We start from the raw sequence: 15,500 nt of genomic DNA on the forward strand, positions 1-15,500 counted from the left end.
CTTAATACACTTCATTTTATTACTAATCTCATGGTTTTAACTTGTTTATGAACTTCATGTTAATAAGGTTTTCTTCAATGAAAATATTTAACCTCAAAGGTATTTCCAGGGATATTAACATTATTCAAGATTCTCCATTCAAAGGGAAACAAGACTTAGAAATGAAGCACAAGAGATGTGTGCCAGTCTTGTATGGGAACAAAACTACTAATATAATATTGACTAATACACATAGTATCTTACTATTGTGTAAGTACTGCTGTCAGAAAAAAAGAAAAAATAACACATTCTCACTCTTCTTATTAATAGTTCAAGAACACTTCCCCTTACAGATATAGTGTGTTAAAAAGTATTTAATAGGAAAAATTATACAGACTTTGTAAATATACTGGGGGAGTGATGGTCTTCACTACTGCTTATCACAAAAATAAACCACAAATGACATCTGGGAATACAGACCAGAACAAATTTATATTAGATTTTAAAAAGATGATTTTTATTAAGCACAAACAGCTTTTAATACATTATCAATACAAATAGGAAAACATCTGTTTAATGAATTTGATATATCAAAGATTTGATGGGCAGGTTGCATACTGGCACAATAAAAATTATCTTTAAAAAAAATTACAAATTAAAATTATAAGGTCACCACTGTCTACACTGTAGGAACTTTGCCTACAGTCTAAAATTACTACATCACCTGGGCATAGGGGAAAGCAAAGAACTACAATTTCATGATATGGAACTCCTAACACTTTAATTAGCACCATTCAAAGCTTGCATCAGCTGTTTAACCAAGAAGCAGCTGACAGGTCAGGTAAAGCTTTACAGCAAATTTCAGTGCAAAGTTTACAGTTCCTTTTCATAAGATACTTGGAATCTATGGTTTCATAGCATGTTAATTATGGCTTGATAGATGTACAGTGTTAAGATGCTGAGAATATCGACTTTGAAAAAAAAAGATGAGACTTGTAATGGCTGTGAAATGCATTTTAATATATTATGCCAAATTCTGTAATATGCAAACAGCATGCTGGATTACAAACTGAAGTCCTATTATGATTTCATAGACAAGGGTCAGTATTAGCTTTCTGGGGTAGTGGCTTCTGGTTGTGTCAGCTGCTGCTTTTTCAGGCTAACTAGCTTCATCTTCTCTCTAATGTGTTCTGCTGCAGCAGCCATATCACTTGGGCTCCCAAAGTACTGCTCAGACCTAAAAAAAAAAGCCACAAAACAACACAAAAAGTTACCACTGAAAAGAAAGACAATATGTGAATATAAAAGTGAATGTCATTAGAAAACAAAGCAGATAACAAAAACAGGCACTTTTTCTTCCTCTTGAAATTTAAAAGTCATTTTTAAAAGGCATTGAAGATGCAGTGATGAGACTTGACATATGATTGGATGAAATTATTGCATATACTAAAAAGACCCTTTTATACCCCAAAAAATCCTCTCCACAACAGGGCACTGTTCTATAAGCACAACTAGATACTTCCTAACACTATTTTGTACTGTCATTCTCTGGCTACCCAGCCCAAGTCAGTCTGGCAGTTCTGAGTACTACAACAATCAAGGAAATCTGTCTATACATAAATTCTGAGGCTACACAACTGCTGCATTACTGAAGGACTCTGTGTACATGAAGTCAGCCACATGCTGTCAAATTATGTCACCTGTCTCTCAAGCTGAAACAAACACTTCTTGCAAAACAAACACATGGCTGTGTAAGTTGGTTTCTCCCATTCAAATACAACAAAAGAACAGCTGAAATGTTAGGGAAACCACTAACTGCTGTCAGCAAAAAGAGTATTTGAACAGAACAGATGTTTCAGAAGAAGAACAGGTATCAAATCTAATTACAAAGCACAGACGTTGAAGACTTTGGAAACGGTGGCAGGACAAAGACCTTTGGACACAGCAGGGGGACAGGCGTAAGTGGAGAAAGAAGTCACTTCATGTAGGAGTGGATCACAGTATGGGCAGACATTTTTCCTGATGAATTAGAAGCCATCAACAGGACAGGGAACTGGACTTTCAAGAAGATACTGACAAAAGTCTAAAGTGGTAAAGAGGCTGATGACAACATCTCCTCCATGCTTTTCATGGCATTTTGTGTGCTCCTACATGTCTTAAACTGTTTCTACTAATGAATGAATTCTTTGCAAATTGTTTGTTAAATGCTTAAAAAATAGAATGTTCAGGGAAATCAAGCAGGGGATCCTGGGATTCAGGACAGCTAAGTTCCCACTTATGAGAGGGGAGACACACAGAACTGCTGAAATGCCAGAGGGGTCAGAAATAACATTAAGGATTCAGTCAGTCAGCCCAAAATGCAAGCGTATATATACCTATAGCTATAGGAGCATTGTGTTAGGACTCAAACGTCACAGTATGACAAGTGTCTTCATTCACAGGGAGCTTTCCCAGGTTCTAATGTTTAACAGTATCTGCAAATTACATAGGTTTTAAGAATAAATAACAGTTGCTACTTTTGCTGAGTCACTGAAATCTGTCACACAAAAGCTATACCAAAATACTTCAACAAATGTAACACACTTCTTGGGTGTTGTTTTTTCCTCACAGTTAAAAAATCCTCCAGTATTTTCAAATATACTACTGAAAGTGCAAAAGAAAAATCACTACTAGTTCAGGTGTGAGTCCATCTTCTTGGGCAGCAGTCCTTACTGAAGGCAACTGTACCACACACAGAGTACAATATTGTGGAAATAAGGTTACAGGAATTTAATTTTCATGACCAACTTCCTGTCACTGTTTTTTTTTACATTGACTCCTGGTAACCCATAATGCAGTTAGTTCACATAATTTCATAAGGTTTCAAACTCTTAACTCAAAGTACAGATTTCAGATCTCACTGACTATGGTGCAGGATCCTACACACTCAGAGACTAGTTCCAATCTTAGTTGTATTCAGAATGAATTAAAAATACAAGCTCAGCATCGCAATGAACAAGGGTATGTTACTGAACATAAAACTGAGTTTTATTATGGCTGAGATTCCAAATTCAATTTGCTTTTATAGCTGAAGATAGTCAACAATTTTAAAAATTAGTATGAATAGCTTACAAGGGAAGTATTGTTTTATTTGCTGAAAAAATCAAATGTAGACATATCTTCAATGTACTGGCTTAAGACTTCTGATAGAATCACAAATCAAAGTACTATAATTCAAGTCTGATATCTTTTTTTCTGGGAAAAGAGACTGGGACTGGTCATTCTGTTACTTCTATATCCATTACTGGTGTCATGACTGCATAAACATAATTACTGAGTGTGAAAAATTCACTACTTTGAAACAATTATCTTTGGAAAGTTTGAAACTGGACATGCCTGCCTTCTGTGAAAAGGTGGGAAAGAATTTTTAATGCATAGTGGTACACTGCCTTTTAACTACAGTGATGAGCATTAAGGATTCTTCTGCATACTGGACTATCACAAAACTTTACAAAAAGAATATTCAGTAGGCATTAGAAAAAAAATTTTGCATACCCATCAGGATAAATTACAGGCACTGTTAGTCTGTCCAACAGCGATTTCCCAACTGCTTCAATTTCATCAAATTGCTCCACTTCATTAAAAGCTTCAGGCTGCTCTGGACATTCTTGCAATATCTGTTAAAAAAATAATAAGGAAATGCAGAATAAAGTAGACAAAGGATAGAATGTAATTTGTTTAATGCAATTTAATATCTTCAAGCATCTTCACTGCCACATTTGTATGCAATCAACTGAAATATTCATATAAATACAAGAAAGGAAAATACCAGTTAAGCTGCATTGACAAGATAGTTCAGGGCTACCACTGTTCTGTACTAGAATGTTTCACACTTCTTTTAAAAGGGAACAAAAAAGAAAAAAGTAGACTTGCTGGACAACATTCCAACAACAAGTAGCAGATGGGTAAAAATAGAAACCTGCCTCAAGAGAGCCGTACAAAATGGAGGAAAACATCACCCCGCTGTATTCAGCACTGGCGTGGCCTCACCATGAATAACGTGTGCCACTCTGGGCCCCCCAGTTTAAGAAGGATGTTAACATCATTGAATGTGTCCAGAGGTGAAAGGGCTGGAAGGAATGTCCTATGAAGAGCGGCTGAGGACTTCGGGCTTGTCACATTTGGAGATAGGGAGGCTGAGGGTCTCTACATTGCTCTCTACAGCTTCTTGTGGAGGGGAAGTAGCCAATCTCTTCTCCCTGGTATCTAGAGACTGGGCACATGGGAACGGTTCAAAGCTGCACCAGGGGAGGTTTAGATTGGACGTCAGGAAGCATTTCTTTACTGAGAGGCTGGTCAAACACTGGAACAGGCTTCCTAGAGAGGTGGCCAAAGCCCCAAGCCTCTGAGCATTTAAGAGGCTTTTCGACAATGCTGTCAATGATATGGTTCCAAAACGGTCAAGCAGTTGGACTACATAATCATTGTAGGCCCCTGTCAAACGAAGCAGTCTATTCTACTCTATGATCATGAACAACAAAGGGCCGCTTAAGAAGCTGTTTCAAAACTAAAATCCAGTTCTGGCAGAGAACAAGGTGTGATTAAAAAAAGTCTGAACAGAACTATTTCCAGATAGGATTGGGACCCAATATTAGTATTTAGTTGTGTTTTCTTTCACTTCTCCTTCTTCGAAAGGAAAAAAATACACATCAACAACTTCATTTTCCTTATATTTTGTCGGCTTAACTTCTGATAGAATTTTTTCTCCTTAAAAATGCAATACTTACCTTTTCAGCACTTGAATGAAATGCAACAGCCGTTTCTAGCCGGTGCACTCTTTCTTCAGAAGTTACTGTAAACTGTTTCCACACTCTGTTCAGTCTTGGAAGTGTGTCCCCTGAGGACCTTGAAGTACATCGCAGGGACTGGCACAGGACAACAGTTGCCTGCAGCAACTGTCTCCCATAATCGTAAGTACTCTGAAAGTTGGAGGGGATGGGGAAAAAAGTACACATTCAAACTCTGCATTTAACTTAGGAGCTAATTAGTATCTTAAACCAACAGCAGACAAGTTTATTAAACCTCCTCAGTCTAGGTCCACAAATTATGCTGAACTGATCTGGAATACCAGAAACACTGCTGTATGAATGAAATTGTAATGATCACACAGTGTTTTTGCTCTTAAAAAAATTAAAAAATAATCCCGTTGTCTAGTGTTCATACTGCCAAAGAACAGAGCTTCGCGAAAATATTAAACAGCTGCCTGGATCTTACAGGGGATACTGGATATATCTACTGCCAAGATGACTGTCTCATTGACTTCACTGTCACCATGTTTACAGTCACCGGATGTCCAAGTGTGTTGTGACACATCATTATACCAGCAAGGTACCCTCCTGTCATCCTCAGTTCTAATTCATCAAAAGAGAGAATCAGTTCTAGTGTAGCAGGTGCAATTTGGAAACATCACATTTGTTACAGGCAAGTCTGAATTAGACATTCATAAAAGCAGTATACATCTGAAAAGGCACCTGAAGAAGGCCCAGCTTGTTCACTTTCTATTCTTAAGAGCAATTCTTTCACACATATCCAGCATCTGCTTGAGTATTGAAGATCTGCAAACATGTACAAACCCAGCCTACAGCTCCAGTGAATTTCAGTGGACTCTTGTACTGTAGAATCCATTAGTTGGAAATAACAGGGAAGAATCAAAACTGTCAGTTCCGTTTAATCACTAACTCTGCTAGTGCCAAAACTCTTTGTACATCATACACAAGTCAACTCTATCCAGAAAATCAACAGAAAAACAGACTTTTTCAAGAAGTACAGCGCAAAAGAGACTGAAACCAAATGGCTCATCCATATTTCAACATTTTGATTACAGTCCTTCATATGTCATTATAAAGACTGTTTGAAATACATGTCTTTTAAAGAAAGTCAATGAGAACATTATGTTTTGTGGTTTGCATTGCCTCCATGAAGCAGAATAAACTATGGCAATAAACTGCATCATCACTATTGTCGATTGGAACTTAGATCTCATTAGGCTCATCACCAATTTCAGCAATCACAATTTCTCTATTCAAGCACTGAGGCAAAACATTAAGACTAGTAACAGCTAGCTGTTCCAGATTGGCCACCTTAGTACCACAGGTACTAATTCTATTAAGGAAATCTTCTGAAACATTACAAAACCCATATTGCTAAAAAAAGTAATTCATTTCACCTGTGCAACATCAACAAATTTTCGATGTTTCTCCAGTAAAACTTTTGTTTCTTGAGCATCATCTCCCAAACGGATGTGTGTCTTCAGCAGAGCATCCAGCAGCTCACTTAACCATTCTACTGCCTTAAAAACAGAACACCCAAACCAACAAACTAGTAAATTAAAATGAAATTAATCCATAAGGGTGAAGTATCTTCAGTACTAGCATATACTTTGGATATGGAAAAAAGCTAAAAGATATCAAACTGGTAGATCATTGATGCAATCACCAAATACGCTTTCAGTCACTGTTATATGCTTCATTTTCACTGTAAAAATTTGCTATCGATCCCCATAAGTTAACCAATGGACTTCAAGGATCAGAATGATCAAATTCTGAAGGTATTTCCATACCTGTGCAGCATCCTCTTCACATTTAAATAACTGAACCATCTGAAGCATCTTCAGTCGTCGCACATCCACCATATCTTCACACCTCGAACAGTAAGACAGACTCACCAATACATACATAGCAGACACAATACATGCTCAGTTTGACAGCAATGCTTTCAGTGAACAACACTGTGATACAAGTGATCATGAGAAGGTGATTAAAGCATTTTTGTGCTGCTTACCTCCACCAAAATATATAATGTCTCATATAACAGTAAGAAACACACAATAAATAGAACTGAGTGCTACAACCAACCAAAATCATGTTTCTCAAGACTCCCAAGATGGCCACACTATATATAGTAATACCAGCAGTATCTACAAGGCTCTAGAGCTGCATTTAGGTTTCTTATCTTGTTGCATTGATAAGATTTACAGGCTACACAGAGGCTTACATGGTGAAGACAGACTTCCTTCTACTGAAGTCTAAACCTGGCATAATTAAAAATGGTACTGTAAGCTGGTGGCAAAATTTTCTTGGTGAAGAAAATGAGATATTCTTAAACGTTTAGAAGATGCATTAACATATTTCCATTTTTCTTTTTACCTAACTAAAGATTGCAATAATTGAACCCTTATACTATGATGTCCCTTGCTGTAACTTGTCAGGAAGCATTTAAAAATCTAATTAATGCAAAAACTAATTCTAATTCTCTTGTTCTGAATTAAGTACATTTTTCAGTTCTTTCTCTAGTCAGAAGATATAAAAATAAATTATTGAAAGGTCTTCTCTTTCCACAGTGAGAACTAAGCTAATACATTTAGGAGAGCACTTTCCACTTCAGTTTCAGAGCCTAGTAAGCAGAAAGCAAGATTTAGACTCCTGTCTAGTGTAAACTGAATTACTAATGTCAACAACAGTTAGCACTATAAGTTAATGCAAAAGATGCTATGCATGGATCTGTTTTTTCCAACTGGTTGCAAACATAAGCCCTTCCAAAGAACAGATTGTTAGCATGCTGCCTTTTGTTACATGGCCTGTAGTGCTCTGAAATTTACGCAGAAAGGAAATTTGTTGCTCTAATAATGCAGGAAAATAGTTTATAGCTTCCAAAAGCATAACTAAAGCAGCAAAATGCCCCTAGAAACAAACATACTACAGCTGTATATAAATACATAAGAAACATTCAATAGAATTTGGAAAAAAAAGTGCCACAAAAATGATTGCTAAATGCTATGGAGAGATAGCAGTCCTTTTTGTACTTGTCTCTTGTCAAGGCTGAAGAACCTTGTTTAATCATCCATCATCTGGAAGCTGATCCATACCTCTGTCTGAACATCTTTTTAACCTTTTGATCCTCTAATTGACTTCCCACAATCCTGTATCTTTTTTGAGAACATGGACTAGAACTGTGCAACATTTAAAGTACAAATGGACTACAAATCTATAGTGACATATTTACACTTTTCCTTTTAGTTTTCTATTCTGTTCCTAACAATCCATAGCATTCTACTTGCTTCTCTCAGTACAACTGAACTTGCAAAAGTTTTCCAACACTTATCTTTGAGTTGACAGCTAGTTCAGACTCCATTACTATGTACACAAAGTTTTTCCTTCTCCCATGTGTGTTTCTTTTCTCAGTACTGAATTTCAACTGCTATTTTATTGCATAGTGACACATGGTCCTCTATAGCTATTTGCAGTTGACCCTCTAAACAGAAGTGCTGCTCAAGTAAACAGGATTCAGAGGACATACTTATGAGGATACCTTCTCTAAGTGTTACCAAAACACAGTTTCTTACAAAAAGCTCCATAAGAAAACTATCTGTGAGAGGCAAAATTAATTCCTAAAATCAGCAACTTGATCCTCATTCGATCTTTGTTGTGCCCTAGAGACACCTCTTTGCTCAGCCATTTCCCTCAAAGTTCAAGCACTTTGTATAGGGTACACTTCCCTGTCTCAGGAGTTCCAACAGTAATAATGAGCAAAATCATCTGCTACTTTCATGTTGATGAGTAGAAAAAATGCAGTACTATAGCCAATCCAGTACTACATCTTTAAGAAAAAAATCATCAATGAAAGGTTGGGAAGAAAAAAATGATAGCAAAATTAATCCTTCTTGAAAATGAAACTCTTCCCAGCATTTTTTCCTATTACAACTTCATTTCCCTACCCTACCTTTTTCCAAAACTCACAAAAAAACACTTTGAAAACTGAACTCTGTGCCTGTCTCCCTGGTACCAGCTTATTTTTCTTCCTATCTTCAGGAGTGAAAATGCCATGCTTAAAGGGCAGGGGTTGTGAAAGAGAATGAGGAAGTCTGTACACAATTAATACATAATTTTAGAGCCATCATCACTACTATAGTCTTAGTATACCTTTCATCTCCAACTGCTAATAGATAAAAAATAAGTCTTGCATCTATTCCGTAACTCCATATAAAAAAAAATAATCTACAATTCTTGAGCACGTACAAGAAAGCACAGGTACTCTATCCAGTACTGAAATACAAAAGGTGCTCGGTTTTAGGAATACGCTACAACAGATTAGCCAGGGAAGCTTCTGTCCCTTTTAAATACACTGCAAATAAAAATTACAGTTGTACTACATCCCTTAACTGAAGATAAAGCAAAATGGTCCCTTTAAAAAACAAAAGTGTCCTACCAGCACACAAAAATCTTACTGACTAGAGCCATTATTACCTTTGTTTTCTAAGCTGCATATCTTCCATCACTCCTTGGATATGGTCCACATTTTCTTTGTTTTCAATGGTCACATCTTTTCCATAGGCCCAGGATGCCTGATTAGAAATCTGATCAAGAAGACTTTGACCTTTCTCACGCAAGCCTTGCAAGCCCAAATCTAAAGAAGAAGAAAACAGACAATGACCACTCCTAAAAAACTGGGAGGGTTTTTTTCCCCAAAGGAAAGATATGAAATGCAACAGAATCAGAGAAGGAAGGCTGCAAAGTGAAAAGGACGTTACTATCTCTCTTTCACTAACCTTTCCAACTTTTAAATTTGATTGAGCATTTGTCTATATTAACAAAGAGCTAAGACTTTGATTGATATTTTATGGTCTAACAGATAAGAAATAAAAGCTGAATGTATTAACTTCTCAGCATATAAATAGCTAATTGATGGCTTTCATCCACACAGTTCCACAATACCTGAAATATTTATCACTGCTAATCATCTGTAGACTAAACGTTCTTCCACAGCTGGCAGAAATTTCTGCTTTATAATACAGCTGATACACTTTTCTGTACTGGAATATGCCAGCCCTTAAAATCTGCATTTATATCTATTATTTGGCAGCTCTATGTATTTTCCTAAAGGAATATCTAGTTTATGCAATGTTATGTTATATTCCAATCATAACAACTTCTACCATATCTGATTTTGCTTCAAAGCTTTCTCCTACGACATACCAGACTAGATATCATTATAGGTCCCTTCCAACCCAAATATTCTATTCTATATGCTTGACAGTGTAACAACCTTAAGTGTGCTATTTATTAACATACACATTAAAAGTTACTGCAAAATACTCAGCACAACACTTTAAAACTGAGTGGACAACAATCTTAATCATCCAGGGGTCAGTTCTGAAGACTACAAGATCATCTAAGCATCCTTAGTGTCTTGGGGATAGAGTAACTTATGGGGTAAAAAGTTTGTCCGCAGATTAAATGCATGATAATGGTATATAACAAATACATATTACACATAAAACATTTAAAAGAAAACATTCCCAGATTGAGCTACTATGCAGCAGTTAGGATAAGCAAGTCAAGGGCTGTCAGCTAGAAAGCATAAAAGATAGGTATTATTTTTTCTGCTGTATGTTTTCAAAGGGGGTATTGGAATGACTGTTTTTACCTTTAATGCATTCATTAGAATTAGTTTATCTGAAATGCAGAAATATTTTGCTTACCAACACTTTTCAATTTCTCTTCCAGTAGTTTTAAAGTTTGTTGAATTGATGCTCCATCTGCTGGTGCTACATCTACACACAGCATTCCTAGTAAGCCATCCAATTGCTGAGACAACTAAAACAAAAAATAACATACATATTGATACTTAAAAAGAAGTTTTGAACTTCATATGATTGGGTCTGCAATCTTCCTGTAGTTTTTTGGAAATCTGTCATTTTAGAAGTCTCTCTTTGCATCTATAGGAAACGAAAGTCAAGATAAAAGATGAACAACCCATCTGCCTACAAAATTTGAAAGGCATATGTCCCTAGACAGGGGAACGGGAGGATGCAGAGAATTAATTAATTAAATTTTTTTAAAGACATGTATTGGAAAGAAATAAATGCCAGTTTGAAAAAGAAACCATGAGAAGTACATTGAATTGCAGTTCAAATAATGCATATACTTCAAACTAAAAACAAGAAAACAAGAGGGGGAAAAAGCAACATTAACTAGTAACCATTCTATTTCAAATGCTAACAAAACCTAAGACATTACTGTAACACTTCTCTCCTAAAAAAGGGGAAATCCACCTTCTCAGAGTTTCAAGTATAGTAAATGAAGACTTACTGCATTTTCCAAGTGCAATTAAATTCCTCCACCTCCCTAAATTTTTGTCAATATATTCAACATTTATCATATTATGGCAGTAAAATGTTGACAGGTGAACCCGTGAAAAGTTAAGAAACACTTACATCCTGAGCAACACTGTGGAATTCAAGTGCTGCTTGTAATAGATTCTGCCTGAATTCCAGCTGACTGGCCTGCCGGTAACACACATCACTCAGCTGCTGCTGCAATGCTTTCAGTTCCACCAAGTCCTCCTCGTCCCCTGCATTTAGAAGAGCTGCTATCTGCTGATTAAGCTCAACATAAACGGCAAACCACTCCTACAAACAGAAGAAAATTAAGTATTAAAACACCAAACAATTTTATTTATCTTAAAACGACATACATCTAACTGCAGAAGAATCAATAATCAGATTTTTAAAAGGAACTAGTGTCCTTGATTAGGACACTATTATTATGAAATCTCACAGAGGAAGAAAAACATTTCTGTTTTCAAATCAACTCAAAAAGTGCTTAATACTGTTGAATATAGGTGGTGTAGTATAAAAAAAGCAGTGCAGAAAGATGGGAAGATTACAAGGCACAGCTAACAGCTCCCAGCACGAACTCCCACTCAGATTCTTTTACCAAACTGAACGAAGAATTCCACCATTTAAAAACAAATTTCTAACGATCACATGTCTGTAGTGCTCTATTAAAACAAAAGACTATTTGCCAATAGGTAAGCTATTGCAAAAAGCTGTTAATGAGAACTTTCATGTTACTTTTCAGACTGGCAAATATTTTCTTAAAACATTTAGAAAAAAAATACTACTGTTGACAAAGTGGAAGCAATCTCTATCTTCTGAATAAAACTTAGGATTCATGTACAGAAATGTCAAAATTATCTTTGTTTCTTATTTAAGGAAAGCTTTATACTACTGAAATCAAAATGTGTAGATTTGTTTTTCAAATGCTCTGATTACTGAATTCATATCTAGGAATTAGCAATGTTGTCCTGGTGGTGTATTTGAAAGAAAAAAATAGTTCAAATATTTAAGAATTCTTGGAGATCTAAAAACAATTTGATGTATCAAGACCACATTCACATCTTGCATGACTGAGATGCCTGTAAAGCAAAACATGTTTCCCCAACAGCTTTTATTTTGGCTTACAGTAAACTGACCTTCAAATGCCTTATGCTTTTCTAATGCTTTGGAATAGCACCATCTATTGACCTATCATATCTGATTTCATTAGTAGTGTTGTCACACTTCTATTGGGATGTTTGCTTTTTTTAATTATTTATTTATGCCTTCAGCTTTTGTATCTTTTATTTAAAAAGCATACAAAATACAGAATATAAATATCCATACTCAGAATTTTTTTTCTCTTTACCCAAAGCCACCCCTACCATCTGCTCACAGGAAGAAACAGAGTATTAAAAGATGCAAGGAAAAAAATAAGTAATTAAAAAGTTAACTTAGCAATCAGCCAAAAAATTTAAGAGCAGAATAAATTTCTCATCTACTCCAAAAGAGGTAACTAAGATGACATAATATGGAAACATCTTCCATTATCATATATGTTCAATAAACTCAGTTTACACATTGTAACTCATTATTACCTATTATCTTTAGACACTGAACATATAAATCAGGCTTACTGAGTGTGACAAGTCAACTGTATCATGAAGAGTCAGATGAAAAAATCTATATATTAATAATTTTTATTTTTTATTTTTAATGTTGAAGTAATTGCAATAGTTGCAGTGATTTATTTTGATCAAGCTATCAGTAAAACTATGACACTGGAAACCAGAGATGAAAAGTGTGTTTCTCATCCTTTCCACAGGGGAAAGTTAGGAACATGTATATGTGACAGCTCAAAATGATGGAGAGAATTTGCTCAACATTTGTTCAAAAATAACAGTTCTCACATATTGCTCACAAATAAAACAGTCAGAAAATTAAAACCAAAAACTGAAAGGAAGCCACCCCCAAAAAACAAACAAGCAAAAAAACCCCTAAGAAAATTATTCTTTCACTTCACCGTATATTGAAGTAAAAAAGCCTGTCTTTAAAAGGAATCAAACATTTTTGTAGGTTTCTTCAAAACAGAAGTAATATAATCAACCATAAATATGATAAGGTAAAAGAAAGCAAGCATACAAGCTGTCAATTCAACTATTAGGATAGAAAAAAATAGGAAATTAATGAAATAGAAAGAGTAAACTCAGCTGTTAACAAGATATTTCAAAATTCGAGAAGGCAAAGCACATTCTTCCAGTGCTGTTGTCTTAATCTATAAAAAGGCATCTAAATTTGCAGTTGGCCACTGGTTTTTCAATTGCTTCTTTCAGTATAAAATTAAAAACAACGTTTCTGACTGTTGTTTCTACAAACCCTGCCAGCACCTGAGAACCAAGCAGTGTTCCATCTTGTCATTGCTTTAGTGACGAGCAAACTGTAGGCCAGCCTGCAAACTTCAGTGGGATTTCAGTGATTTCAAGGACCGTATTTAGCCCCAGCTAACGCACTGTTGCAGATATCCAAGTGAGAATGAAGTGTAATCAATCCTGTTCTCTCTTTTCAGTTTGCAGTGCTAATGTGACTGAAAGATATTAAAAATTATTTTTGTCAAAGGAGTAGGCAGGGATTTTTTTTTTTCTTTCCAATTAGGATTTTAACTGTCAGATAGTTTATAGCTCAGAAGGTACTGGTTTTGAGAGTAGAACATCACTTGGGGAGCTTAAAGCAACAAGACAACAGAGAAGGAATTCACCTGATCAAACACAGACAACTGCAATGCACATCTGCGTCTGAGCAAGTAAACCATAGGAAACAGAGATGTAGTCAATAGAACCAGTGTAATCTAGGGCACAGTGTTTCTCAGCCTAAGGGTCTGGGTTGTTTTTTTAATTAAATTAGTTCAGAAAAACTATAACCCAGTGACTGTTTTCTTTGATATGACTGTAATGGGAACTTAGGAAAAGTGGACAGAATTGTCAATGTCTACAAGCAAAGTCAGAAAAGAGGAAAAGCACTGTGAGCAACACTCTCTTCAGGAACACTGAGTATTCATTTGTCAATTATAGTTAACCATCTCATGGAAAGACAAAACCCTAGGAACCTTAGGAAGTCTTTGAAATTAGAAGCAAAGGTATCAAAAGTTAGTACAGTTACAACAGTCTCTTCAATATTTCATTATCAACATAAACTATATCTCAAGTCTTGATCAATGAAAACGTTCAGCCAGTTTCAGCTTAAGTGTAATTTAATAAAGACAAAAATATTAACTTATTCACTTGAGAAGTTACAGGACTTCTCAACCATTTTGGCAGGGAGGAAAAAGGAAATTCCTCCTAATCAACATGAAAATTTAAGAACTACTGTAACATAATAAAACCAAGAAGAAGCATAGATAGAAGACAGTGTCTTTCTATACTGGAAAACAAAATAAATAACATGTACATATAATGACCATATTAAGTTCTTTAAACTGCCCAAGTACTTTCCTCCATAGCCCATAAAACTGTGCACGGTGCAAAATTCCTAGATACTCAAAACCCAAACACATTGCTCATAACTGCATGTACTTGGAATTCTTTTGCTACTTGAAAAGGGTATGGGAAGTCTCACACTGTGCTGACTTTCAATCTCTTCATGCTTCTGTTGCAAAGCTTGTGAAGCTCTAATTGAATCACCTATTCCCCACTGGGTTCTTAGCTGTTCTGATCCAGGTCCTTCAAGCCAATTGACTACCTGTGAATAAGATAATGATGACAAAAATAAAGAAGCAAATCAATTACACAAAAACTGATATATAAAAAGAATTATTTAACAAGCAGAAGTATTTCGAAGTATACATTTATGAAAAAAACCTTCTTTCTAGTATGCAGAAATGTGGTTGAATCCATTTACATCTTCAAAAACTTTAAACTGCTTTTCATCAACCTTAGCTTGTTAACACCATGAAAGTAGGTGACAGCTAGCAAAACATTTGTTACATTCCTACTTGTCATTTCATATCTCTGTCAATAAAAGAGCTTAGAACACCATTTTCCTGTTAGTGGACCTCATATTCAAATGGGAATTTTTGTTGCCCGAGTTACGATGCACAGCTTTATTCTAATATACACCTGAGAGTTCTTGCCTTATCTTGTTAAATATATTCACATTCAAGTACAGGTTATGTACTTATTCAGAATTTAAATTTACACAACAGTTTAGTATTTTATATATTTATGTCTTTTCAACTTGCTCCATTCAAATAGCAGAAGCCTCTTAGAAGTCTTAATGGTCACATTTCATGTGATCTGCCTTTGCAGAAATCTTCACAGGGTCAACAATACAGTTTAGGACCATAGTATTGGATTTCTTTTTCTCTCTTTTTCTTATTAGTATCGTTAGTATT

General features: G+C 35.5%; 1 protein-coding gene across 3 annotated transcripts in view; it reads right to left on the reverse strand.

The window, feature by feature from the left end:
- Window positions 1-468: 468 nt before the first annotated feature.
- The window catches only part of SESTD1 (SEC14 and spectrin domain containing 1), a 43,447-nt gene continuing 28,415 nt past the window's right edge, over window positions 469-15,500 (reverse strand). For all 3 annotated transcript variants that reach the window (XM_051623312.1, XM_051623310.1, XM_051623313.1), the window contains 9 exons: window positions 14,726-14,848; window positions 11,231-11,425; window positions 10,496-10,610; window positions 9,261-9,420; window positions 6,578-6,659; window positions 6,185-6,307; window positions 4,746-4,937; window positions 3,514-3,635; window positions 469-1,216 (listed from right to left, as the gene is read on the reverse strand). In XM_051623312.1, coding sequence (XP_051479272.1) covers window positions 1,087-1,216; window positions 3,514-3,635; window positions 4,746-4,937; window positions 6,185-6,307; window positions 6,578-6,659; window positions 9,261-9,420; window positions 10,496-10,610; window positions 11,231-11,425; window positions 14,726-14,848 — 1,242 coding nt within the window. In that variant the 3' untranslated portion in view covers window positions 469-1,086. The remainder of the gene's footprint in view (window positions 1,217-3,513; window positions 3,636-4,745; window positions 4,938-6,184; window positions 6,308-6,577; window positions 6,660-9,260; window positions 9,421-10,495; window positions 10,611-11,230; window positions 11,426-14,725; window positions 14,849-15,500) is intronic.

This window comes from Apus apus, chromosome 6 (genome assembly GCF_020740795.1).
Source record: "Apus apus isolate bApuApu2 chromosome 6, bApuApu2.pri.cur, whole genome shotgun sequence".
In the NCBI taxonomy this organism is placed as follows: Eukaryota; Metazoa; Chordata; class Aves; order Apodiformes; family Apodidae; genus Apus; species Apus apus.